The 26,455-nt window shown below is 54.4% G+C and overlaps 1 protein-coding gene across 4 annotated transcripts in view; it reads right to left on the reverse strand.

Moving 5' to 3' along the window:
• Window positions 1-3,395: 3,395 nt before the first annotated feature.
• The window catches only part of FGFR1 (fibroblast growth factor receptor 1), a 48,454-nt gene continuing 25,394 nt past the window's right edge, over window positions 3,396-26,455 (reverse strand). Inside the window, exons 3-18 of one of the 4 annotated variants that reach the window (XM_082374647.1) lie at window positions 17,868-18,134; window positions 16,399-16,488; window positions 15,976-16,148; window positions 14,222-14,345; window positions 13,194-13,384; window positions 11,182-11,326; window positions 8,951-9,147; window positions 7,837-7,982; window positions 7,484-7,605; window positions 6,930-7,040; window positions 6,228-6,418; window positions 5,438-5,560; window positions 5,231-5,301; window positions 4,826-4,963; window positions 4,526-4,631; window positions 3,396-4,408 (exon numbers count right to left, since the gene is read on the reverse strand). In XM_082374647.1, the coding sequence (XP_082230773.1) occupies window positions 4,232-4,408; window positions 4,526-4,631; window positions 4,826-4,963; window positions 5,231-5,301; window positions 5,438-5,560; window positions 6,228-6,418; window positions 6,930-7,040; window positions 7,484-7,605; window positions 7,837-7,982; window positions 8,951-9,147; window positions 11,182-11,326; window positions 13,194-13,384; window positions 14,222-14,345; window positions 15,976-16,148; window positions 16,399-16,488; window positions 17,868-18,134 (2,372 nt within the window). In that variant the 3' untranslated portion in view covers window positions 3,396-4,231. Of the gene's footprint in view, window positions 4,409-4,525; window positions 4,632-4,825; window positions 4,964-5,230; window positions 5,302-5,437; window positions 5,561-6,227; window positions 6,419-6,929; window positions 7,041-7,483; window positions 7,606-7,836; window positions 7,983-8,950; window positions 9,148-11,181; window positions 11,327-13,193; window positions 13,385-14,221; window positions 14,346-15,975; window positions 16,149-16,398; window positions 16,489-17,867; window positions 18,138-26,455 lie in introns of all 4 variants that reach the window. The other 3 variants (XM_082374646.1, XM_082374648.1, XM_082374649.1) reach the window with 3 other exon arrangements.

A 26,455-nucleotide genomic window follows, 5' to 3' on the forward strand; every position in this document is an offset into this window, starting at 1 on the left:
CCATTTGTTTGTGCTGGGTGTGTGTTTTTCTGGTCTGTTTGTCTTTCACAAACAAGACTATCTGTTAGTCACAGGGGTTGTTAAGAGTCTGATATAATCCCTACGCTACCCAGTAACAAGTATTATGTTCAGATATTTACGTTGGGTGTCTTCAGTGTTGTCCATACTGAAAGAACTTAACATAATAAATAGATCGCCCTGCAGCTGACCACCAGCCTTCTTCCCTTGGGGAGTGCTTAGAAGGGGAGAGGTATTTCAGCTGTGGGTGATGAAATTGGATTCCTTTACTTGCTGTGAAATTGAAAGCAGTTAGATGGGAGTCAATGGAACCAAGGAAAACTCAAATCTCCCCACCTGGGATCATCTAAATGAGGAATGTCATCAGCATTTCGCAGCAAGGGAATGCACTTTAGAACGCTCCCTAAACCTTCTCTCCGCCTCACCATGTCCTGCCGAGGCACGCTCAACTATGACGAATGCCGACCGTGCGGCCTTCCAGGGATCTCAGCATTGGCCTCGCAAGGTGATTCACAATAAGTTTTCCCATTTTTCAAGTGGCGGTTGTTTAGTTAGTTCACATTTCAAGTGTTACACGTGAGAAAGGGATGAGCTAGTGCACTTGCTCAACCCTGTTTCAGCTGGATGCCTCATGGGTGCTGTTGGGCTGCTCTACACCCCTTCCTGGCTTTCCCCATGAGCAGAGTGGGACTGGTTAGCTCAAGGGGCCCCTGGTCACTTTGGACCTCAGTTGGACTTCACCCATTTTTGCTTCATAAGTCGGCATCTAAGACACTTGATACACCTCTCCTCCCCTTCTTCTGATAGTCCTCAGAGAGGTCAAGGTTGTTGCTTTGTTTCATCACTGAGAGCACTTGGCTGGCGGGTCCCATGATCGTTAGATGCAGCCCCCTGCTGAAACTGAGCTAGCGGTGTTCTGGTAAATGATTAACACCCAGCTCTGGCAGGGGCCGTGGTTGCAGGGGGAGCCCTGATTTGTAGCCTTCGCAGATTCCGGTGATGTAAGTACTCGCACAAGGCTGATTTTCAAGCTACCAACAGGAGGTTACCGAACAACGCAGAGTTGGGAAGAGATGTACACGATCAGCTCAAGACACCATAATTAACAGACCCTAGGCCTCCTGGAGGAACGAGAGACACTTAAACCTCTAATTGGTGCGTGCAGCAACTGTATCAGTTCCATGCACCAACACAAACATCTGGGAGGCAGTACCGTGTAAATGGCCGTAAATACTGTTAAGTGCCAACCTAGAGAGAGCTTGCCCCAACGGAGTGTTTCTGAACACCAGGGTTCCTGCCGATCTGGCTCTCAGCAGCTGAGGGAATGGAAGCCTACTCTTCCCCACAGATGCAGATACCGCGGCTGTACCGGCTGCTAATAATCTGAGTATAACTTTAGGCATTTTCTAAAGCCCAACCCCAGTGGTGATGTCAGACTTGGCCCTTGTCTCACACACTGAGAATTCTGCTCCAAAAGAAAGGTGTTGGTGGCATCTGACATGTGTGGACCTGCACTGTGCCATGTCTAATCCTGTATTTCGATCATCACAGGTCACACTGGTGACATCGAATAAATGCTCTATAACATTAAAACCTAGACTAAAGATTTCCCGGTCACCACCAGTGTACAGCTGTAGGTAAAGTCAGACTAACGGAATGTGAAAGCCGATTGGCACGTTACTTAATCTTTGATTCTGGCTTGCTGGCTCCCCCCACTGGCGGCTGATCAACACAGCGACTCCATTGTCAGCGAGACAGATTCTTTCCAGCTGAGGTTCGATCTTACTTACCTGAGATCAATACGGTACATTAGCGGTGCCTGGGACGGATGCGCCCCAGCCTGTGGCAATTAGAAAGGGCGGGAAGGCAGTATCGATCGATGCTGTGGTGATCCCAGGCCCTAATCTTTTAACCCTCAGGAAACCAGACACTCAGTCCTTGACAGCACGACATCTTCATTAGATAAGCTGGATTCCTTTCCTCGGGAGACCCAATCTGGTCATCTAAGTAAAATGGCCATTTCATTTTCTCTCAGGTCAATTTCACTATCTTTTATTTGATAGTCAGCTCAGTCTCTCGGGAAATCCACGGGGGATTTCAGTCGTAACAGCGAGGACATCACTGTTACAACAACAGTGCCTTCTATCTCCCAGCACCTCTCCCGAAGGTACAGAAAGCCCTTTGTAAAAGATCGTTCATCCATCCACACAGCCGTGGGCAGAAATCATCACTGGTTTACAAGGAAAGGTCCCACTAGAAGGTGTCAGGCAAATGGTTTTTTAAGTGCTAAAATTCATTTCCTGGCTCTGCCAACATATGCCTTCTTTAAACATAAACACAAATCACGATATGTTGACAGTTGCATATTCATTCACAGAGGAGACCCAGGAGAAGAGAGGACTTTACAACAGTGGCCAGCACTGCAGCTGCCAAGAAGTAGCTCAGAAAGGAAACTTCAGGAGCAAGCCCATTCTCCCGACAGGAATGAAAGCGTGCTGGACTTCCTTTTGCACTCAGAAGGACTCCAGCAAAGAGCAAGATCTGGGGGTAGAAGCCGAGTACCAGCAGGCTGAGCACGGAGGTGCCAAGGAGCCAGGACCTACTTGGTGAGGGCAGTACTAACCAGCAGGTGGTGGAGGAAGAACACGTCCAAGCAGCCAGAGCACAAACATTCAGACAACGTTCTCCCTTTCCTGGGGGCTGGGGTGGAGTTTGTATAGGAAGAACCACAGGAAGCCAAGGTGTGCGATCGTCCCAACACACGCAGTCTGATCACACGAATTCAGGAAGCGTGGAGTGGGCAGGGGGGAGGGGGAATCACGGACACAGAATAGCCTGGGAGACAAGAAACATGAAGCAAGGGGCCTGAAGGTAAAGCTCGTCTCAGGGGACCGAGTCCTCCCTCACACAGAAGCACGGGCAAAGCCACACCCACACAGAGGGGCAGCCCGCATCTGGGTCTCAGTGCCTGCAGGCCCTCGTCGAATCACGCTTAGCCTACTTGCTGGCTCTTCTGAGGTCGGCCCCCAGCTCCCTGTCTGACCCTCAGACCCCCACCTGGCCTCACCCTCTCCCCCGAGGAAACGGTCCGTGGTGGAGAGGGCCGCAGGGCCTGGCCCCAGGCCCAGCTTCTCTGCTCCCTGCCCATCACGCAGCCGTCTTCCTTCCGTGCCTTTCCGAAAGCATCGCAGAGCTAGGAGGCTTGTCCGGAGGCCTCAGTGCAGGACCTGAGGGGAAGAGCCGGCTGGGAGTGGGGACCACAGACAGCCCCAGAGCCCGTCAGCCTTGCTCCTCTGCAGCTGACGTTCTCTCCCGTGTCACACAGCCCGTATAAAAATGAAGCAGCAGCAATTTTTATTGAGGGACCTAAACTGAAAATAGGTTTAGAACATAATTTAAAAAAATAAAACAGCAAAAGTAGCAAAAAATATATGACCTTTTTAAAAACATTTTCCTTTTTTTTTTCTTTTTTCTTTGTTTTTAACATAGAGCAACTGATGCCCCCCAGCCACCAGGAGCATCTTACCCAATGGGTAAATCTCTGGTAACGACCCTTTTAAAAAGACATGTAAATATATACTCAGATTTATACACTTTGTGTTTTCTTCATAGCTATGTACAAAGCCCCTGCTTTGGGGCTGGGCCCCAGGGCCACGACACTGCTCCCAGCCTTGGCGTCCCCATCCTCTGGTACCAGGTATTTGGTCAGCAAAGCAAATTAGTATCGGAATTAATAAGCCACTGGCACCATCCATCTGGAGCAGAGGTCGCCTTCCACGGAGGCCCGAGTGCTGACCACCCCCCCTCACTCCTGCTGTAGCCCGAGGACCAGGCACCTGCCGCGGGAACACAGGCTGCGTGGAGCAGACAAAACCAACACAGAGAAGCTCGGCCGGCTCTGCCTCGCGTGCTCGTCCCCCCACTGCCTGACCCTCCAGGCAGGGCCAGGAGGCTGGGAGGGGTCTCGGTCCAACATGTGGGACGGAACCAAGTGGCCATCAGCAAGTTCCCGCCTCCCTGCTCCTCTGTCTCAGCGGCAGGCTGGGAGGAGGAGGAGGAGGAGGAGGAGGAGAGGGGAGCTCGGGGGCGACGGCCTCAGGGAGACAGCTGGCTCCTGCCAGCAGGAAGGGCAGGAAGGAGGCGGTGAGTCCAGCGGGAGTGGGGCCGGGGCCGTAGCTGAGGATGGAGTCCGGGGAGGGGTGCGGGGTGCTAGTCAGCGCCGTTTGAGTCCGCCATTGGCCAGCTGGGCCGGGTGTCGGGGCAGACAGGGCTCCTCGGGCAAGGGCTCGTGAGAGAAGACGGAATCCTCCCCAGAGGAGCAGGTAGAGCTGCGGGTGTCGGGGAAGCTGGGGGAGTACTGGTCCAGGGGCATTGATAGGTCCAGGTACTCCTGTGGGAGGGGACAGAAGGACGCTGGACCCGCACTCTCCCCGCTGCGGCAGTGGCAGGAGGAATTCAGAGAGAACCCGGCCGGCGGGGCCTGAAGGTCTGGGAAGGGCAGCCTCACCTGGTTGGAGGTCAAGGCCACGATGCGGTCCAGGTCTTCCACCAGCTGCTTGAAGGTAGGTCTTTGAGAGGGTACCGCGTGCCAGCAGTCTCGCATCATCATGTACCTGAGGCAGGCCGGTGAGGGCGGGGGAGGGAGGACCAGAACTGATAACAAGGCTCAGGGCAGAGGGACCATGGTCGGAGTGACCGGGGGGGGGGGCTGTGGCGTCTGGCCAAGCACCCCGTCTCCCCTCTACCTGCCCAGCCCATCCCTCCCCCAAGGCCCAGGCCTGGACCCCAGGCATCTTCTCCCGCTTACAGCTCATTGGTGCAGTTACTGGGCTTGTCCATACGATGACCCTCCTTCAGCAGCTTGAAAAGCTCCTCCACGGGGACGCCAGGGTACGGGGAGCCGCCCAGAGTGAAGATTTCCCACAGAAGCACCCCAAAAGACCACCTGTGGAGGAGCGTTCCAGGCACAGAGCTAGGCCACCCTGCAGTCCTTGCCGCTGTCCCTCCCCAGCACGGCAGGCACACACCCTGAACCCGCCCCCGGCCCCCAACACAAGTCCTTAACCCCAGGGGACCCCAGGGGACCATGGCCGCCGGGAACGGAGTGAAGGGGCACATACAATGTTTTGTTCTCTCAGAGATGGAATGCCAGACCCTACCGCCCAGGAAACTCTCTCCTGGCATCCCTGGCAACTGCTTATTCCAGACTCACACGTCGCTCTGGTGGGTGTAGATCCGGTCAAACAAGGCCTCGGGTGCCATCCACTTGACAGGCAGTCGGCCCTGCAAGCAGCACGGGGACACTGGCGGTGGCCCGGGGCAGGCGGGGGCACATGCAGGACTGGACTTGGCTCACCCCACCACAGCGGAGCGGAGCCCCGGGCAGAGGACGGGCACCGAGGGCGGCACCAGCACTTACGTTGGTCGTCTTCTTATAGTAGTCGATGTGGTGGATGTCACGAGCGAGGCCAAAGTCCGCGATCTTCATCACGTTGTCCTCCGTCACCAGCACGTTCCTGGCGGCCAGGTCTCGGTGTATGCACTGCGGAGCCAGGAAGGGAAGAGGGACGGGAGCGAGGAGGGCGGGGCGCAGAGGAGGGTCTGCAGCCGCCCGTGGGCCAGCTCCCCTCGCAGGCCTTCGCCCACACCTCACCACTCGACCTCCCCGCACGGTCCAGTTGCCTGCTACGATGGTCCTCGCCTGCACGTCAGAGCCAGCCGTCCAAACACCCCCAGCTCCGGGCCCCTCGATCACTCCGGCAAACCCTCCATATCGACCCCTTTTCCTGCCCCTCCCAGCTCTTAGCTTTGGATTTGCACCCAGCAAGCGGAACCTTTCGCTTCTGTCCAGTGTGTACGAGCTCTCACGCCCCATCTCCCTGGGCGAAGCACATCCACACCAGGCTGGGCTCAAACAAAGCAGCATTTACTGAGCACCGAAAGCTGTACTTAAGTCTCTCGCAGGACCTCATTTCCCCCACCCCCGTAGCCGTTCTACAACGCAGGCAGTATCATCCTGACTTCACATTTGAGGAAACGTAAGGAGGCGGCTGCCTGAGGCTGCACAGAGAGTGCTAGTGCGGGGACTGGACCCTAATCCACCCTGACCCCAAGGCCACAAGGCCGCACTGGCTCTCCTGACTCTGATGTCCCCCGAGAGCGGCCCGCACGTCCCCCGCTCCAGCCAGGGGAGCCTTCAGGAGCCACACCTTCTTGGAGGCGAGATACTCCATGCCTCGGGCCACCTGATAGGCGCAGGATACCAGGTCCTTGGAGGACAGCTGCTCCTCGGGATGACGGCTGGGGTTGTAGCAGTACTCCAGCCCCGGCGGCCTCCGGGCCTGCAGGTACTCTCGGAGGTTGCCCTTGGAGGCGTACTCCACGATGACATACAGGGGGCCTGGGGACACGAGGGCCGAGAGGCCGTCAGGGCCGCCAGCAGGCACACGGGCCTAGTTTCACCCCAGGAACTCCGCCCCCAACGGCACTGAGGGAACTGTGAGCCTAACCTCCCCTTTCAGGGAACCCCGCAAATTCAGTCCAACTCCCCAGCGAAACCCAGCCAAATCATTCTTCCCTGCACACTCCAGGAAGTTCCCAAGCAAAGCTGGGGGCAAGAGCCCTAACCCAGACCCCAGTAACTCACCTGTTCCCGCCCACACACTGTGTGTGAATCCTGGTACCTGTATGAACCCCAACGGGCACCAGCCCAGACCCTGAGAAACACATTCCAACTACTGCTAAACCAAACTCTCCTCCCAGCCGACCTCCCGAAGCGTGGCTGAGAGATGCCGGGTCGCTGACACCCCAGCTACTTATCTGCTCCCTGACAGACAGGCAGCAGGAAGCCCGGGGTTCCCGCCCGAGCCCCTTCCCGACACGGGTGGGAAGCCTGCGGGCTCGGCGCCTACCGTCCTGCGTGCAGGCCCCCAGCAGGTTGATGATATTCTTGTGCTTCCCGATCATCTTCATCATCTCCATTTCGGAGATCAGGTCCGACAGGTCTTTCTCTGTTGCATCCGCTTTATGGACAAGCCAGAGAAGGGAAGTGAGACTCGTTTGCTTTGGAAGGGAGGCCGACAGGAGAAAAACTAAGGGAGAGGGATGAAGTGAGCACCCAGGGGTCCCTTTTCTCTGGGACTTGCTTCTCTCCTCCCTTTTTCACATCCAAATTTATCCTCCCATCCCTCTTACGAGAGCCGGTGTTGCCATAAGTGGCAATGAGTAGGGCAGAGGCTACGTCAGGAAAATCAGCTGGCAACGGGATCTAGAATAAACACCTGATGACAACCCAGGTGGATGCCAAGGAACAAGGTGAGATCATAGTGATCTTGGGGTGCAGAATGCCCCCCACTCCCGGACATCCCTAAGCAGGCCATGTAGCAGGTGTGGGCAATGGCCCGAGGCCCACAGTTTGCTTGGAAAGGGAAGGGATCGTTTTTGCGGGGACACAAGCATCACTTACACTTCAGCATCTTCACAGCCACTTTGGTCACCCGGTTGGGTTTGTCCTTGTCCAGCCCAATGGCCTCCGCCAACACCACCTGCCCAAAGCAGCCCTCTCCCAGGGGTTTGCCTAAAACCAGTCTTTTGGGGAAACAAAGGGTGGTGGTATAAGCTGGGGGTGGTAAAGTTCAAACCTGACGGGACACCCCATTCCTCCCCGCCTCCACGTAGTTCCCCCAACCGAGAGCAGAACGTAGAAATCATCATTTCTGATGCACCTGGTGCACCGTCGCTCCCTCGAAGGTCGGAGCACACACACCTGCCAGCGTTAGAATAACAAGCGGGGGTTCCCCAGAAAGTGGAGAGGGTTACCTGTCCCGAGGCAGCTCCCAGCGAGGGTCTTCGGGAAGCTCGTATTCAGAGACCCCAGCCAGCATGGGGGTCCCGCTGGAGGAGAGACGCGAGGGCCGAACCAGCAGGACCCCAGAGTTCATGGATGCGCTGGAGTCGGCCGACACCTACGGGGAAGCGTGGGGTCACCCTTCCAGCGGGGACGGGGATTCCTCTCATCCCCAGTTAGGGCTTTTCGCCAACGGCAGAGGTAGGTACCGGTCATCTGATGCTCCTTCCCCAGCACAGAGTGGCAGAAAGGCCACCGGGGGTCAGAAGACCTAGGTTCTAAAACTGACTTATTTTCCCCACTAGCCTTTCTGGGCTTCGGTTTACTCACCTTTCACATGAGCGTTCCAGACTGACATTGTGTATCTTACCATTGCAGTAGCAACTCTATTCTTGTCCCCATTCTTTGTGAAAACCCTGCCCCGGATTAGGGATTCCTGACTCCCAAAGCTCCTTCCAGAATTAGCCCGGCTCTTAGCGAAGGTGGCCTCCTTTCACACACCTTCACCCTCCATTCCATTTCTGGGATGAGGGGTGCACAGGAGAGGGAGGGCATCTTGGGACCCAACTCAGGTCCTCTCCCCCACTCTGTACCTTTGCACCTCTATTCTCCTCACTTTTTAATTTTTTTGGCCGCGCCTCGTGGCTTGTGGGATCTTGGTTCCCCGACCCAGGATCGAACCTGAGCCCTTGGCAGTGAAAGCGTGGAGTCCTAACCACTGGACCGCCAGGGGACTCCCCACCTTTGCACCTCTAATGGGCCCTGGGGGGCAGTTCAAACTCGCAGTACCAGCTGTGCACTCAGCCCAGCTAGAACCGTCTTCCAATCCACATGCCGGGTGAGCAGGTCACCGTGGCTGGGGTAAGATGGGCTCATGGACCAGAACAGCTTGGAGCCTGACGCAGAGCACTTAGGACAGGACATTCCCCTGCCCTGGCCCAGAAGCCAGAAACCAAAGTCCGAAGCAGTCGGCTGGGCACCATGGTGAGGACAAGGCATTAGAGGGTCCCGGGGAAGGCCCCGAGGCACAGGGATGACGCACAGGAGGAGGCAGAGCGTGCAAACCCCCCATCTACTTTCTGTTACCTGTCTGCGCAGAGGGATGCTCTTGGCCAGCTTGTGCACGGCCATCTGGCTGTGGAAGTCACTCTTCTTGGTGCCGCTCTTCATCTTATAGATGATGACAGACCCCACCATGCAGGAGATGAGGAAGGCCCCCGTGCAATAGATGATGATCTCCAGGTACAGGGGCGAGGTCATCACCGCCGGTCTCTCTTCCAGGGCTGGGTCAGTGCGAACAGGGTGTTAGCGGGCTCGGGGCAGGGCCCGTCCACTAGGGTCCCAGCTCCATAAGAAACTCAACACCCATCTCCTTTCCTCTGGGAATCTCCAGGGCAGAGAAGAACCAAGCCAGGTCCCAGCTAGGATTGGGGTTCTGGCACTGAGCACACGTCAGACGTTCTGTGATCTCTGAGGCTTCCTGATCCTGACTCGTATCCCAAGAGGGATGGACTATATCTTGCTACGCGAAGCCCATCCTCATGAACTCAGGAGCCCTCCTTGCTCAGCAGGACGGCTGGGCTGGAAGGGTACCTGGTGCCCTGCAAGAGATGGCTGAGAACTCACTTGTGCTAGATGCCTTCCTCAGTGTCCCCATGAAAACTCGGCCCTTCTCCGCAGTACCTGAGCACTGTGTCCCCCTATCACAGGGGACAGCTGAACTGTCCATCGATCTGTCATCACTGACAGCTCACAAGTATCCTGAGGGCCCAGATGGCACCTCATCCATGTCTGCAGGCCACAGCGCCTGGCATCTGGTGGCACTCATAGCATGAGGACAAGGAAGGGGAGGGGAGGAAAGAAGAAAACCAGTGTGTATCCTGACTTCGTTTCTCAGCTTCACCTACGTCATCTGTGTCAGGTCAGACGTGTAAATATCCACACCTCGCCAAACCACAGGCAAAACTAACTTAATTTCCGAATATGTCTGGACTGCTAAAGATGGAAAATGTAAACTTCTCTTAAGACTTCTACTCACAGGTCTAACTCCTAAAGCTGAAGAAGGACATGGAGGGGGGTTGTTTTATTCTCTTCTCCATTTAGAATCTCGCCCTTCCCATCCCCACAGAAGCCCGTGCAGTTTAAGCCCCCTTTCCCTCCCACGCGGAGGCTGGGAGGGTTCCAACCAGCACCGCTCCACAGAACACACATTCCCCACGAGGGGAGGGTCCCTCTCCCCCCACGGCTCTCCTCCCACTCCTCCCCTTTTAAAGACCCCCGCCAGCCACAGGGGCCAGCACCCCGAGGACCTCCCCCGGGAGGCCCCAGGCGTGACCCCAAATGAGCCCAAAGGGGACCTCCCGAGGCCTGACGAGGGGATGGCAGTGCTGATAACAAGGAGAAGCGGTTCTGTTTTTCTCGTTCCCCAGCGTCGAGAAACAGAGACAACCAACTGGGAGCACACACGGGACGAAGACAGTGACGAGGAGAAAAACAGAATGCTTCTCTCCCTCCAGCGGGGGTGTTATCAGAGGAGGAGAGAGGGCGAGAGAAGAGAAGAGGACAGAGTCTGCAGGAACCCGAGCAGCACAGCGCACAGCCCACGTGCAGCCCTGCAGAGGCGCCAGCCCACCACCCCGAGCAGGCGGCAGGCTCCTGCCTTCCCGGACCAGTGCACACGCCTCCCCTCTGGAGAGGGGAGACGTCGGGAGCCAAGGAGGATAAATGGGCACCCTCAGGCCCCCGGCGCTGCCTGGGAAAGGACTCGCTCCATGCGGCTGCAGTCCACTGTCTGGGTCTGGGTGGAACCTCGCTCACTCTCAGGTGGCACCGTGGGAGGAAGGAGAGCGTGATCCTTGCCAAGAGCAAGCCCCTCGTTCCAGGTGCCTACGTTCAGTTACAGGAGGAGCGGGCCTTTCTGAGACCTTTGGGGGGGTGCTGGCGATAAAGGATCAGACAAGTTAAGGAAGGCCGCCGGACCCAAGGAGGGAAGGAGCCTGCCCTGGAGGAGAGCCCAGCTGCAGGTTAAATCCAGATCCCACGCATGCATCACACTGGCCCAGGGGAGAGCCAGAGACAGGCACACAGGTGGGACACCTCCGCGTTCCTGCATCACGAGGAAAGCACCTGTGCTGGGCACAGTCACTGTCGATGCTCTTTAGCAACCGAGAGGATTCGACCTGCAGAGCCGGACAAATCGCTGGAGCCACCTGCTGGCCCTCGGAGCCCGGCTCTGTGTCTCCCCCAGCCCCGCGATGCATGCTCCCCCCGTGCCCATGGCGAGGGCAGGACATCGAGAGGAGAAGTACAGTGTATACCTTCCAGAACGGTCAACCATGCAGAGTGATGGGAGAGTCCGATAGAGTTACCCGCCAAGCATGTATACTCCCCCGCGTCCTCAAAGGAGACATTCCTTAAGTGCAGCACCTCCATCTCTTTGTCGGTGGTATTAACTCCGGCCGTCTAGAAGAGACAACGGAAGCAACATGGACAAGCCCGGGACCCGAGACCTCTCAGAGGCGCAGAGGGAGGGAGGGAGGAAGAGGAAAAGGGAAAAAAAACAACAACAAAAAAAACCAGAGGAAGAAATGCTCCCCAGTGTCTCCTTTGCAACAAGGAACGAACAAAAACCACCAGGCAGCGCGAGACCTGTTAGAAGAAGAGAGTGGGACCCTGAGGAGGAACTCGGCAGACCTGAGACGACACGAATGGCTGGTTACACCCGTCACCAGATGCTGGCAGCCCCGGCCCGGCCCGGCATGCGGCGGCGAGCGCATGGAGAAATGGGGCCCGGTGCGTGGGGGGCTGTTTGGTTTCCAGAGGGCACACACAGGAGGGATGGAGAGGGCGGCAGCCACACACGCACACACATGCCCGCGGACGCTGGTCCTCTCTTCTCTCCATCACTCAGACCCTCCGTCTGCATGACCAGCCGGGACGCACCCCACGCACAGCCAAGGAACACACACAAGGCACAGAGGGGGCGACACCAACACAGAACCAAACCAAACCAGCCTCCCAAGGCCGGGTATTTTTCCATGGCTCCGGGCACTAGAAACACAGCAGGGTAACAGGGGGATTGGGGCGCTGGCCTCCCCACCTGCCCCAGCAGCTCGGGGCCTCAATCGAACTCCCAGCGCAGGGGTCCCTCCAGCTCCCCGTTACCTTTTGCCACAGGTCTGGTGACTGTGAGCCACGCAGACTGGCTAGCTTCACCAATATAATTGGAAACCTTACACACATACTCCCCGCTCTGCGCCTCTGTCACATTGAACAGGGTCAGCACCTCCGCATCCGAGCTATTTATCCCCGAATGCTGGAACAGACCAATGACACGCCATCAGTTGGGCCAGCACTGAGATGTGGCTGTATTTTGCTCCCATGCAGGCCCAGAAGCTAAGGCAAAGGGAGGCTGAAGTGAGACCCGCCATCTTTCCCTTGTTAGGACAAAACAAGTGGACTTTGAAAGTCCAGAGCAGTTGACCGAAAAATAAACTAAAGAAAAAAATCACTGCCCCCAGGCAAACGTTCTGTTTGTGTTAAACCCCCTCCTCCAGGACGAGGGAAGGGACTGTGAACGGAGAGGGCGGCCGAGGCCAAGGCCACGGCCACGGCCCCGCTCCCTACATGGCAGTTTCAGCACCCGAGGTGAAGAGCGGGGTGGCCGGTAAATCTTTGGGACGGCCAAGCCAGGGAGGATGAGGTCTAATGCTGGGACCAGGAGGGAAACCACTTTCCCAGCTTCTGGTGACTTCCTGTTGCAAGATCCACTGGAGAATTAGGCAATTAGCTTCCCTGGATTAATGGAGCATTCAGGGACAATCAAAGTCTGGGAGTGGGAGGAAAAAGGAAGAAAATGCCAATTACTCCTGAAACCGCTGAGGACTGACCTGTGGCCTTTGCTCTTCCAACCCTACCTAAGCCGTGCCTGTCATTCAGCCCACGTGCCAGAAAGAACGTGACTTGGGAACCAGGGCAGAGACTGGGAGATGCTGGCTAGAGAGGCTGTGGTCATGGGCAATGGAAAAGCAGGAATGCCAACGCCTTCCTGGAGTAGCTGACCCGAAAGCTTGGGCACAGTCACTGTCGATGCTCTTTAGAAACCAGCAATGCCCACCCCCAGCCCTCTGTGCCCCTCACGCTTCCACCCGTGACCTGCCACTGGTCCTGCGGAATGTGGCTGGGTCCCCATTTAAGATGAAGCCTGTATCCAAAGAGAAGGGATGGGGCCCCATCGTGGGCACCGAGCCTGACCACAGCAACCTGGGCCCCGGGAGACACAGGCCTCCTTCTCAGAGCCCAGCCCATGGAGACTGGGGCCAGGGATTACCTTCAAGATCTGGACATAAGGCAGGTTGTCCGGACCAATCTTACTCCCATTCACCTCGATGTGCTTTAGCCACTGGATATGGGGCTGCGGGTCGCTGTACACCTTACACATGAACTCCACATTGCTGCCCAGGGCCACTGTCTTGTTGGCTGGCAACCCTGCCTGCAGGATGGGCCGGTGAGGGGACCGCTCTGCGGAGGAAGGGAGGGGAGAGGCTCGTCAGGCTCTGCCATGGCTGCTCCTGGCTGAGATGCTGACAGAGGGCATCCCAAAGGCCACCAAACTGAAGCACTCCCGGACCTCAGCCCAGCCTACCCGTCCTTAGCTACAATCACAGTCACTGAGACGCTTGCTGTTCAAAGTGTGGTCCAAGGCCAGCGGCACCAGCATCACCAGCTTGTGAGATACATCGAACCTCAGACCCTACCCCAGACCTCCTGGACCGGAAGCTTCTTTTTACAAGACCGTAGCCTCAAAGCCGAAGCAGAATGCTGGCTGTGAAACTCTTTACCTTCAGGTTGCTAGAGAATGAGACTCAGAACCTCTAGAAGGAAGAGGCTGCAGTCACAGCACCCAGACGCGTGACATTCTTCCTAGTGTCTCAGGCAATGCCCGGAGTCTGCATTCACCAGGGGCCTGTCCTCTCTGAGCCTCTCAGTCTGCTTTCCGTACAGTGGGAACAACAGCGCCTCTCTTGCAGGGGTGCCAGGAGAATTGCCCGTGGTGTGGTTACTGCACCCAGCAGACCACCGGCATCCAGGGAGTGATAGCTACTATTAAGCTAAATTTACCACCACTACTCCAGTCACCTCCTGCAGGAGAGACTATCAACGGCACCTGTCACTTTACAATGAGTCTGTGGTATGGCTGATACTCCCACCTCTATTTACAGGTAAGGAAAGAGGCAGGTGACAGAGCTAATAAATGCCACACCATCCTGACTCCATCCCTAAGTAAACCTGGCTCCAGGCTGTTTTCTCAGCGTCCCGGCTCTTTCCTCTAAGCTCCTACTCCTGTCGCCTTCTTACCCACGACATCGAGCTGGTAGGTGTGGTTGATGCTGCCGTACTCGTTCTCCACGACGCAGGTGTAGTTGCCCTTATCAGAAGGCACCACAGAGTCCATTATGATGCTCCAGGTGGCGTAACGGACCTGAGCGGAAACATGCCAAAGGCTTCTACTGCGGGTCTGGAGGAAGAGGCGGTGCTGGTGCCCCGAGGCGCTTATTACCCTCCAATCAGAGCACGGAGGACGCAGCCCGGCTGCACAGTGACCCCAGCCCATTTGTACTCTGCAAGAAGGCATCAGGCAGACGGGTGTGAGGACTCAGAGAGTCTCCCCACAAAGGCCAAGGCCATCGTGATCTGGACAGATGTGCCTTCTGCACCCTCCCAAATATACTGGGAACTTCCCCAACCCTGCACCTCCGTCCACCCTGTTCTTGGGCCAGGACAGCTCCCCGCTAAGAGTCCAGCCCTGTGCGCCCTTGACATCTCATTTCAAAGTCCAACTCCTCCAGCCCCATCTCCGGTCAAACCTGTTCTCTCCGTCCCTCTGTACCTCGCAGGTGCAGTGCCCACGGACATCTGCCGCCTTATTAGACAGAATTCTGTATGGGCAGGATACTGCCTCATGAGACTCAGAGCACAGAGCCTTGCATACAAGCAAGTGTTGGGTGAATTAATTTAAACAGTTTCCATATTTTTTCTGATCTCCTTTGCTTTTCTTACACCAGAATAATGAGAAAAGAGCAGCTAAGTGAAATGGGAGAGAAACAGGAACAATAAGGATGATCAGAGACTTTAAAGGAGGGATTAGATGAAGATGTTCTTCCTGGAATTGTAAACGGGCAAAGGACATGAATAAACAATTCCCACAACAGGAAATGGAAATCGCTTATGAACACATGAAAATTCTAAGTTCGTTACTAAGCAAAAGAGCCCACAGAGAACAGTGCAATACTGTCATCTATCAAATTTGTTGGCAAAGGTAGAGTGAGCTTGTCATTCTCATACTCTGCTATGGGAGGGAAAATTCATTTTCTCTTTAAGAAAGTGACTGTTACCACAATAAAATAAAAAATAAAATCGCACCCCAACTGATTACATCATCCTGCATTAGAGCAAATATCGCAGTAAAATTTTATGTCTTCCCGTTGTACTTTGAACTCTATTGCCTAGTACATTTTCTGGAAAGACATGTGTTCAAGAAATGTTCATGTAATAAATGAATACATGAATGAATGGATAAAATTACCTAATTATCAGGGAAAAAAAGGTAATTGGGTAACATGCATCAAGGGCTTAAAAAATGCTTACACTTTGATCTAGTAACTTCCCTCAATCTGTCCTAAAGAAGAATATTTTAAAATGCTGACATAGACTTAAGTACAAAGATATTCACCACAACATTATTTATAGCAGTGAAAAACTGGAAGATAACTAGCATTGCAAAATCGTTCATTAAATTATGCGACATTTTAATACCGGGATATTATAAGGCCATGAAAAATTATCTTTCAAACACATGGCAAAAGACTCATGTTATAATGTTAACAACTGACAAGAAATTATACAGACAACGTGATCATCCAAGTCAAAACCGTATACACAGAAAAAAGACTGAAAAGATTTAACTTTATACGCACATTTTTGTATTTGAAAAATTTTTAATTTTATAGATAGAAAGCGTTATTTAACATAATTAAAGGCATATAAATAGGGATTTTTCTAAGCAGCGGCTCCTGCTCCCCTGACTCTAACTTTCATATAAACACAGGTACCTTGTAGCCTCCGATCCTGTGGTCAGGCTTGAATTCTTTGCCATTTTTCAGCCAGCGCAGCGTGGGGTTAGGGGTCCCACTGGAAGGGCATTTGAACTTCACTGTCTTGGCAGCTGGCACCGCGTGCAGTTTCTTTTCCATCTTTTCTGGCGACGTCCAATACGGAGCCACGGCTGCCCGGGGAGAGCCGAGAGAGACGGGCGGGGCCTGGTCAGGCTCAGGAGCGAGGGCCTCCGCCCACCCGCCCACCACCTGTGGATGACGCCTGCACTGATCTGGACCCCCGAGGGATCCCAGGGCCAAGCACTGTGACCCCACACGCCCCCTCCTCCCCTTCTCCAGACAATCACCCGAGCCTCCCCCTTCCCGTTCAAACCCAACACCCGGGCCCAAAGGGCAGTAAGGTAGGAAACAGTGTCTCACGCATACGGTTTGGTTTGGTGTTATCTGTCTCTTTCTCCTCTGAAGAGGAGTCATCATCATCATCATCGTCCTCCGAGGAGGGGAGAGCATCTACGGGAAGGAGAAGGGGCTACTGACGTCCCTCCAAGGGAACAGGGGCTGGCGAGCTTCCCATCCAATCAACAGCCACCCCAGGAACACAAAGGCCAGTCCGGTTATAGATGACCGCAGCTACCCCTCCCCATACTGTCCCCCGGTCCCACTCCTCCCTTAGTGCCTGTCCCTCCGAGGGACAGACACGGTTTATTTAAGAACTGCATGCTCTATGCGTGTCGCCCTCCTCCACCGACCCCAACGCCCTGCCCTCCTCTGCCCAGAAGAAGCCTTTACACTGGGCAGTTCCGTGGCGGGCAGGTGGGTTCTCTTTAATTTAACTCCACCCTGCATTCAGAGGCTCACTCAACTCAGCATGGCCTGGATGCGCTGGGTCTCAGAACTAGCAGCCAGGGAACCTGTGTCCTCCTTTGGAAACCCAGATCTAGGCACTGCGGCCAGAAGCCATTTCCGAAGCCATGGGCTGAACGACGTGGAGGTGGACTTTTCCTAGCACGCGTCTGCTGAGGCCTGGGAGCTGCCCTTCTTAACCAGAGCAGACAGGGAGCCCACAACACAGTCCGCAGCTGCCAACACCTGTCCCCAACAAGTATCCACCCCTTTTAGCATGTGGTCACCAATCAGGGTTCATGCCAGATCTTTTTCCAGTCCTTTCTAGTGCTTTTGGGGGTCTGGAGGGAAAAAAAGGAGGCAAGTCCCTCAGTTAGGGGCAGGTTCTAGATGATGCCCGGGGGAGGAGATGCCAGGCCCGCACCCGGGGACGCACCAACGGCAGAAAGACAATTTCAGCTCTACCTTATTTAATCCTAAGGTTTTGTACAAGTCGCATCCTACAAGTGGCAGATCCCCAAAGTCACAGAGCCCTAGGGTTCCCCGACTGCCCTAACAGCTCTGGAAGCCGGAGGACAGATGTTTTCCGTCAAGCCGTGGATACGGCGGCGCACCTGGATCATCCCCCATCACCCGGGGACCTCACCACGTATTCGGGGGTGCTAATTACTAAGCCAAGTACCAAGTCCAAATGGCCAGGGAGTGAGAGGGTGGAAGCTGCCTCGGCCCTCGTAGCACCCGGAGGACTGGGCAAGCTGTGGTGGAGAAATCACAGTGTCTCACTGCCCCCGATGTGTCAGCAATCACCTCCGAGGTAGGTCCCGGAAGCCCCGGCTCTCTGGCCTGAGGCCGGCACCACGGGTCACCCCTGAGAGCTAAGCCACGCGGCGGGCAGGGAGCGATGTTAGTGGGCAGCAGCTTCTGCAGCAGCAGAGTAGGGGCAGATCGCAGCCGGGCAGAGGGCCTGCCTCCCCCCCCGAAAACCAGCAGACAGGGTTGGAGGGCAGGGGGTCTGAGGGAGGGGGAGGGCGGGCTTTGCTACCAACCTGAGACGTTGACGGAGAAGTAGGTGGTATCGCTGCCCGAGGGGCTGCTGGTCACACAGGCGTAGAGGCCGGAGTCGGCGGGCACGGAACCCCGCACCTCCACCTCCTCCCCCGTGATGCGGGTGCGGTTGCTTTCCACCAGCTGCACCCCGTCCCGCAGCCAGTTGATGCTCTGTACATCGTCCCGCAGCCGACAGCGGAGCTGCAGCAGGTCACCGGGGTGGACCAGGAGGGACTCCACTTCCACGGGGGCTCCCCAGGGCTGGGCTGCTGCCGCCACAGGGGCCGGGGAGAGGAAGCGAGGGGCGGGGAGGAGGGGGGAAAGACAAAGGGCATTATGCCAGCCGCACTGAGCTGCAGCATCCCAGGGGCTACGGAGCTGGGGAGGCGGGAACGGGAAGATGGGTCAGTTGGGAGGCGGCTGGCTACCTGGGCACCCCCATCGCTTCTTCTCCACCCCACTCCTCCAGAGGGCAAAGGAAGAAAGAGGCAAAGTTAGGAAGCAGCTGCAGCAGCATTAAGCGGTTCAAGGTTTGTTTCTCTCCATCCTAGGGGGGCAGCCGGCCCTTCCCAGGACCCCTGTGTGTCCAGAGTGTCCCCTCCCCACACACTCAGCTCTTTGCCAAGAGTGGCCGCTTCCCAGGGGAACACCCCGTTTGCTTCTGGCTGGGGCAGCCTTACCCCTTTCCCTCGGAACCGTTGAACAAGCCCCCCTGCCACAAACCCAGCAGCCCCCATCCACGTGGGGGGCAATTTGTCACGGGGGGCATCTGGATTCAAGTGATTCGGCACTCAGGGGTCTGAGCCCCGCAATGGGTTTGATGCACAGGGTGCATATGTGGGAGAGACAGCCCAAGGGAAGGTCAGCTCAGGGGAGCCTCTAGCTAACAGGTGTTGGGCCAGAGGATTCGGACCTTTTGACTATATTAGGAACGGAGGCCTGCAGCTGCCACAAAACCCACACTTGCTCTGGCAGCAAAAGCCAGTGCACACAAAGCTCCTTTCTCCTCATCCCACTGCAGGGCTCCCCCTCTCCAGCCCCCCACCTTCCTCTCCCCTGCCCTCCCCCGACACACGGGCACACACATCTACTCCCCCTCACCTCTCCCTCCCCGGAGTCTGGGGATCCGCACACCCATCCCTCTCCACCAGCGACACTGCACTCACGCTAATAAGAAGGCCTGAGGCCGGACACAGAAAGAGGCCACCATCCCAGGCGGACCCCTCTGCACTAACAAGGGGAAACGCAGCTCCTAGTTCCTCTCGGGACGTGCAAGCCTGCTCTCGGCATCTTCTGCCCGCTGTCCGTCGCCCACCAGAAGAACACACCTGCTGCGGCCCCCATCTACCACCTGACTAGTTTCTGCTGCCTTTTGGAACCTTCTTTCTTTCTCACCATGGGTTCATCATCAGAGGCTCGCCAGGGGGCCCCCTGCCCTGCAGGTCCCTGATGCGCGAGGCTCTGAAAGGCACCTGGCCCTACCGCCCTGCCGGGCCTTGCATCTCAGCCTGGCTCTGTCCACACACCCTCCGGTTCTCAGCCCGGCTGGAAACTGCCTCAAACCCTTCCTCTCTTTTTTGTTTGTTTGTTTTTTTGTTTTGGCCACGCTGCCACGTGGGATCTTAGTTCCCCGACCAGGGATTGAACCCGCAACCCCTCTGCACTGGAAGCTCAGAAGTCTTAACCACTGGACCACCAGGGAAGTCCCTCAAAGCCCTTTCTGACTCCACTCTGGGTCAGGTGCTCTCCTCTCTCACTTGTCACACTGAAGGAAAGTCCCCTTTCTCGACTGGGTTGTGAGTGTGGGGACGTGTCACATTTACCTTCAAATCCCAGCACCCAGTAGTAGGGCCCTGGCACACGACAGCTGCCAATAAATGCACGCTGAATAATGTAACAATGACGCACTGTCTCCTCATCATCTTCCTTTCCAAACTCCCTCTTCTCCTTCACCACCTCATTTTAAAAAACTCTTTCTGAAGTCCCAAACAGGTTTCTTCTAGAAACGTCACCAATGAAGAAATGAGTGTCCTGGGAGCCAAGGACTAACAGTAGTTTTGCTCAGAGGGGCCTCGGATAAGGCTCAGAGGCCAAGGCTGCAGGCCCCGGCACCCTTTGACCCAAGGGCTCTGTCTTAAATATTGGGTAAATATGGAGTCATCAAAAAGGGAGTGCTGCTTTAAAAGGGTTTGGAAACCACTAGACCCGCACTCATTTATTTCTGTGAGTCCGGTCAAGAGGAACACCACAAAAGTGAGCAAACCACACAACTCATTAAATATAAGCTTTTGTGAGTCTTGAAAAAAAAGTTATTCTTTCCATTTTTAATGGTTTGTGGTTTTGCCAAAAGAAGGTAGAAAAAAAGCTGTTCAGACTTGACCCTTAAGGAAAACAGAAGACGCTCTTATGGATCAAATCTCATTTCCCTGCAATGACCTCACTGATTAAATATTTTGCAGCTCGTGATCTGTACCAGCCGTTGGTCAAACAGTAAACTCCGGTAAACTCAAATTCTTAGCCTCTGGCATCACAGCCTATTTTGACAGGTCCCAGAAACAAAAAGGTAGCAAGGAGCACACGGGCGTTTCCCCAGGAGAAAGCAGCAAAGGGAGACTGGGTCCTGCTGGGACCAAGCTCTGGCTGATTCTAGCTTGGATCCAAAACTTCCCGCTCATTCCAACCAGGACGTGCGAACAAAACTCTCGTACGTGATCTATTAAAGCCTCAAGAGCCAGGTTTCTCGTCCCTGCCGCTGGAGGTAAAGCTCCCCCTGATGTTCCAGGCCCTGGGGAGCTAGTCCTTCATTCTCCTGATCAATATCCTATGCTGCGTAGAGGATGTGTTCTAACCCCGTGCTTGGCATTCAACGCTCCTCACAGTCTGTTCCCACCTCCACATGCGACCTTCTCGTTCCCACCTTTTGCTCCAAGTCTGAATGTTTCCTGCACGAACTGCCTTACTTCTGCTCAAGACTGTCAGGCATCTCTCTAGAGCCCTCCTACCCACCTACTCAAAGTGCACCACCCAAGACGCCCAGGAAGCCTTCTGCTGGCACAAGTGTCTCTACCCTCATTTTCTGTACAACAGTAACCGTCTGAGCCACACAGACGCACACTCAATTCCATACCATGTTGCACTGTTGCTTTTTCAAACAACTTTATTGAGATAATAATTCACATACCATAAATTATTATTTATTCACATAAATTCACCCATTTAGAGTGTATCATTCAATGCTTTTTAATATATTCACCGAATTATGCAGCAATCACCACGATCTGACTGTAGAACATTTGCATCACCCCCAAAAGAAACCCTGTACCCATTAGAAGTCACTCACTGTCCCCTCCCCCTCCCCCAGTCTAGGCAACCACTGATCTGCTTTGTCTATAGATTTGCCTATACTGGATAGTTCGTATCAACGGATTTGTACCATATACAGTCTTTTGTGTCCTCCTTCTTTCTTTTAGCATGTTTTCATGGTCTTCCATGTTGTATCATGTCTCAGTACTTCATTCCTTTTAATGGCCAAATAATATTCCATTGAGTGGATATACCACATTTTATTAATCCATTCATTGGTTGATGGAAATTTGGGTGCACTGTTTCCTAACTGTCAAAAGTGTCCATGTCTAGCCCAAGAAATAGCCAGCAACTCAGAGCAGAATTGCCTCTCATAGTTTTCCCACAGTGCCTAACAATGTCAGAAACTCAGAAAATACTCAGTAGGCCTTGAACTGAAGTTCGCATCTGGCACAGACTAACTTTTGGAAGAACCGAAAACCAGCTGACGGCTCTTGGGTGATTTTTTTCATGGCTAATAGTGCTCTCGGATGTGTGTCAAAGTCTCCATTTACAAAGCAGGAAAACGCCGCTTTCTTTTAGGAGGTGATGGAACGGTAATGGACTGCTTGCTGGTTTACTGGGCCCTGCCCCTCTGTGTCACCACCTGGAGTAGCAGCCCCGACCTTGGAGAGTCCTCTGTAACTGTCCTGCTGATGCAGGACATCACTGCTCACTGGCCGCCTGTGACAATCAAGTCACTACTCTCCGTTCTCTTTTGGTCTTTCCAGGGTCCCCCATTTATGCCCTCATTGGAAAGGCCCTTGTATCTGTGGCTCCATCTCCACTGAGCTGGCTTTTCTCTGGCCGAGACCCATGGACCAGGGCTCTACATGTTGTTAGCAGTCAAGAAAGGAGCCAACTGACAGCTTTATTGGGCTGGCCATGAATGATGAAGAGAAAGCAGTTTATTGCTCAGCAACTTGGAAAGACATTCCAACTCTTGGAGCACGTGATGAATTGGAATGGGGATGCTGAGGGAGACGGCAAACCCACACACTCGCTTTATGTGTCCCGTGCTTCCTGAGAGATGGGGAACAGAGACTGGAGGACATTTGGTATCTGGATTCCGTGGTGACCAGGCTCTGGGTGCAATGCGCTTGGAGTGCACTGTGGGAAAACGGTGCATCGTGCTTCCACGCCCACGTCAAAGTCACGACGATCACCACCAGGAGCTAGGTGGTTAGGCTTAGGGTTAGGGTTGGACTTGACTTGCACACCCTTAGAGGGTTAAGGCCGTCAACAACTTGGCCATCTCTCCAGAAGACAAGGAGAGAACAAAGGCTCCTGCACAGCTGCCTGAATCTGGGGCTGAGGAGCACTGTGGTCCTGGCAGCCCCTGGGACGGTGCAGCTGGCAGGTGGACTGTGGAAGGCTGTGCAGGCTGGACCTGGTACCCCCTTTCGTGGGAGGGGAAGGGATTCAACCCCATCCTGCTTCTCTAATGGAGCCCCTCCATCCCCCAGGGGGAATTAGGAGCAGACAGGGGACCCACACTTTTTAGTAATCCTCAAGGAAGCAGCTAGAGGTGAGGGGCGGCGCTCTCAAGTCTAGGAACATGATTAACGTTAACGGGGCCCTACTGTGTCCCTCTCCCTTCCTACTTTCCTCCAAAATACCAGGGCTTTCTAATTCCCAACAAGCCAACAGGACGTAGCATTTGGCTTATGGCAGGACTGGCAGAAATCTGCCATTGTCACCTAGCAGGCAGTTCTGCCCCGGGTTCATCAGATCAGATCCAAGTTCTTGATTCTAAACTCTTGAGTCTTCTGCCAGCCATGGGCACTGTGCAGGGTAGGGAATGGCCTTGAGGAGGCTCAAATCCATACAAACGTTGTCAGTAGAAGATGAAACCCCAGTTTCCAAAAATCCAAGAAGACAGGGGCTTTCTCCAGAATGGCTATCATTAGGTGTCTCTGTGAGCCCTTGTTACTGTGCAAAGAGATGTAAAGGATTAAACTAAGGAGCAGAAGGGCTGGTTAGCCTTGCGCTAACCAGGGTGAGAAGATTTATGCGATACCTGATCATACCACACGAGGCAACGGGAGAAGAATCTGAGAGCCCAGGACAGGTGATCCAGCACAGGCTGTGAGGTTTCAGAACTCAGGTATTGGTGGTCAGGGTACAAGGCGATGCTCACAGCACAGGGGGACATGACGGTAGGGAAAGGGAGCGAAACTAAGGATGAGGTGCTTCTGAGCAGGGCTGTGCCTCGGGATGAAGGGGATGGGAGACGATGAAGGGGATGGGAGATGATGAAGGGGATGGGAGACGATGAAGGGGATGGGAGACGATGAAGGGGATGGGAGATGATGAAGGGGATGCGAGATGATGAAGGGAATGGGAGATGAGGCCAGACTGCATGGCCTGCTTGGAACAAAAGAAAACAGCCCCCCAAATGATTTCAACTTATAAGGTGGGGGATAGAACAGAACCACTCAGGAAGTCCCAGGGAACACATTTCTCTGCAGAGACTGTGAATGCAGGCCTTTCATGCCACAAGGACGAATATACCTGAAAATGTATTACTGAAATACCATTTCACCAGCCCTGGTCCCATAAGAACCAGTTCGGTCCGGAAGACATCCATCCCCGAGCCTCACAACTTTGCACGAACCCAGGAAGGAAAGGAATAACAACATACTTGTATAGCGCTTTGCGATTGACCACGCGCCTCCCCATATGTTATCTTGGGATCCTTAAACAACTCTGAAAACAGTGATACCAATACGGGTAGTATGCTTACTATATACATCCCACATCCTGTGAACACTTTTAACACACACCATCACTGAATCCTCACAGCAACCCTATGAGGTTGATAACCACTCTTATCTCTACCCCGAGGGCGCAGAAGCTGACAGCTGCTCCACAACCCTGTGGAGTGGGTACCATCATCCTCATTTTACAGAGGGGACCCTGAGGCACCTGGAGGCTCAGGATGTGTCTAAGACGGCCCACCTAGTCAGTTAGGTGGCCGAGCAGGGATTTGCACCCAGGTGGCCTGGCTCTCCGCAATCCCCACACATCTGGAGCCCAGGTCTACCGCTTTGAAAGGCAGCCCTTATTTTCACTGTCTTTGCAACTTCCAGAAGACAATGGAGACGCTTTCTGGCCGGCCCCAGGGTCCTGTCTGATGGCACCCATGTCTCCTACCTTCTCACAGGGGATTCTGCAGTTGGTTGCTTTGGCCTCGTCCTTCCCTTTTCATCGGCCCCACAACTACTGCTTTATAACTCTGTTTTCTTACTTACAAATGTACTTTCCCAGCCATGCTGAGCTACTCAGAGTTGAGGAGGTGTGACTGCACACGTGGCGGATGAGGAAATTGTGGGGTGGGTGCGGTGGCACTGGGACAGCGGCAGACCAGGACCAACAGTCATGCCCTATTTTGGTATGGCACCTGATACTTTACAAGGCGCGTTTATCCACGTTCATGTCCATTTGCATTTATTCCATTTAGACACAAGACAATGGAGGCAGAGAGACTTCTCCCAAAGTCACAAAACAGGGCTCAGCACTGGTTCTAGGTGCTGGGTCTGCTGGGTCCTGGGCCCTTCATCCAGCACACGGGGCATCAGGAGGTACCTACAGCTCTGCCTTGGCCACAGGTACGTGGCACGACCCCTCCCTCCTGCCTGGGTCCCTGGCTCAATCCCTGACACCTTCTCTGGTCCCAACCCCTCACTCTCGAGTGCAGCTTACAGCTGAGCTGATGCCCTCCGATGACCCCTGCCTGATCCACTGAGATGCTCGAGAACGTTAGGCAAAGAGGCTGGCCACCCCTTCCCTTGGGCCAGCTCTCCTGATTACACATCCTGAGTGTCCCACTCCTGCCCCTCTGTATCCCATCCCCTCAGGCCCCCCGAGAGCGCAGTTTGCGACCCCCTCCTCCAGGACCTGGGGGCCTCTCAGCTACCTCCTCCCACCCAGCTCTCCTGGTTCCACCTCTGCAGCCAATACCCTCACTGCCCTTTATTTTGCTTTCTCCTAAAACACCTTTTCTTCCTATCTCTCCACCACTTCCCCAGACGTGAAAACTCATTCTCCGGAGACTTCCGCGGCTCTGTTCCTCCTCTCATTTGTAATGTGACATAGAAAATAAGCTTATGGTTACCACGGGGTAAGGGGAAGGGGGAGGGATAAATTGGGAGATTGGGATTGACATATACACATTTCTATATATAAAAGAGATAACTAATAAGGACCTACGTTATAGCACAGGGAACTCTACTCAATACTCTGTAATGGCCTATATGGGGAAAAGAATCTAAAGAAGAATGGATATATGTATAACTGATTCACTTTGCTGTATACCTGAAACTAACACAACATTGCAAATCAAGTATACTCCAATAAAATTTTTTTTAAAAATTCATGGCTTTATCGTGCACTCATTCAAGCTGCTCGGCTGAGGGCTGGTCCGTAAGTATATGTCTTATCTACCCTCTGGGATCAGGTGTGGTGTCATCCCTATGCCGCACTCTGGAGGGGAAGGGCGTAGGGCTTGAATAACCAGCCCTCCACAAATCCAGGCGTGTTGTCTCGGGCAGGGGGTCTCCACTGCTGTCATCCCTATGAAAACCTTTTGCTTTTGCGTCTCTGGGTTGAGAAAGTTAGGAGAGAAGGGCCATCCTCTTCGGTAACGTGGGGAACTGGTGGTCCAGGAATGTTTACAGTCTTGGCACAAACTCCCCAGAGATAAATGAGGGGGCAATTGTGGGTGGGGGAGGAACTCGGGGTGGCTTTGAAAGCAACTTAAAAGAAACACAGAACAGCCCAGTGGGGCTCCGGGAGTCCTCTGCCGAGGTTTTTATTACGTTACTTCGGCTTTGAAATGGAACTGAAAACTTACTTTAGTCTGGCAAGGCCAGGTCAGAGGGGGTTCTCACCGAAATCCCGGGGAACAACGGTCATCCTGCAACGGTGGGAGGGTCCATGGAGGAAGCCCTCCAGATGTGAGGTTCCCTGGACCTGAGGCATCCCCGACATGCAGGGAGAGCTGCAGAAATGGGGCGCACCGGTATGGGTGGGAGGGGAGCCGGGGACACCAAATCAATTAGTGGGGCCTGCCACCCAGATCCAGCCGTGTTCACCGGGCCCCTGACCCAGGGAGATTTGGAGTGTAGGGTTTGTTTTTTTTTTTGTTTTTTTTTTTAATAGAAAAAGGGACAGAAGTAAGACGGAGCATTTTGCATGCAAATGGGCCACTGCCAGAAGAGCCCATTAACATGTAAAGACTCCA

Source organism: Balaenoptera borealis (assembly GCF_965194805.1).
Source record: "Balaenoptera borealis genome assembly, chromosome: 21".
Taxonomy (NCBI): Eukaryota; Metazoa; Chordata; class Mammalia; order Artiodactyla; family Balaenopteridae; genus Balaenoptera; species Balaenoptera borealis.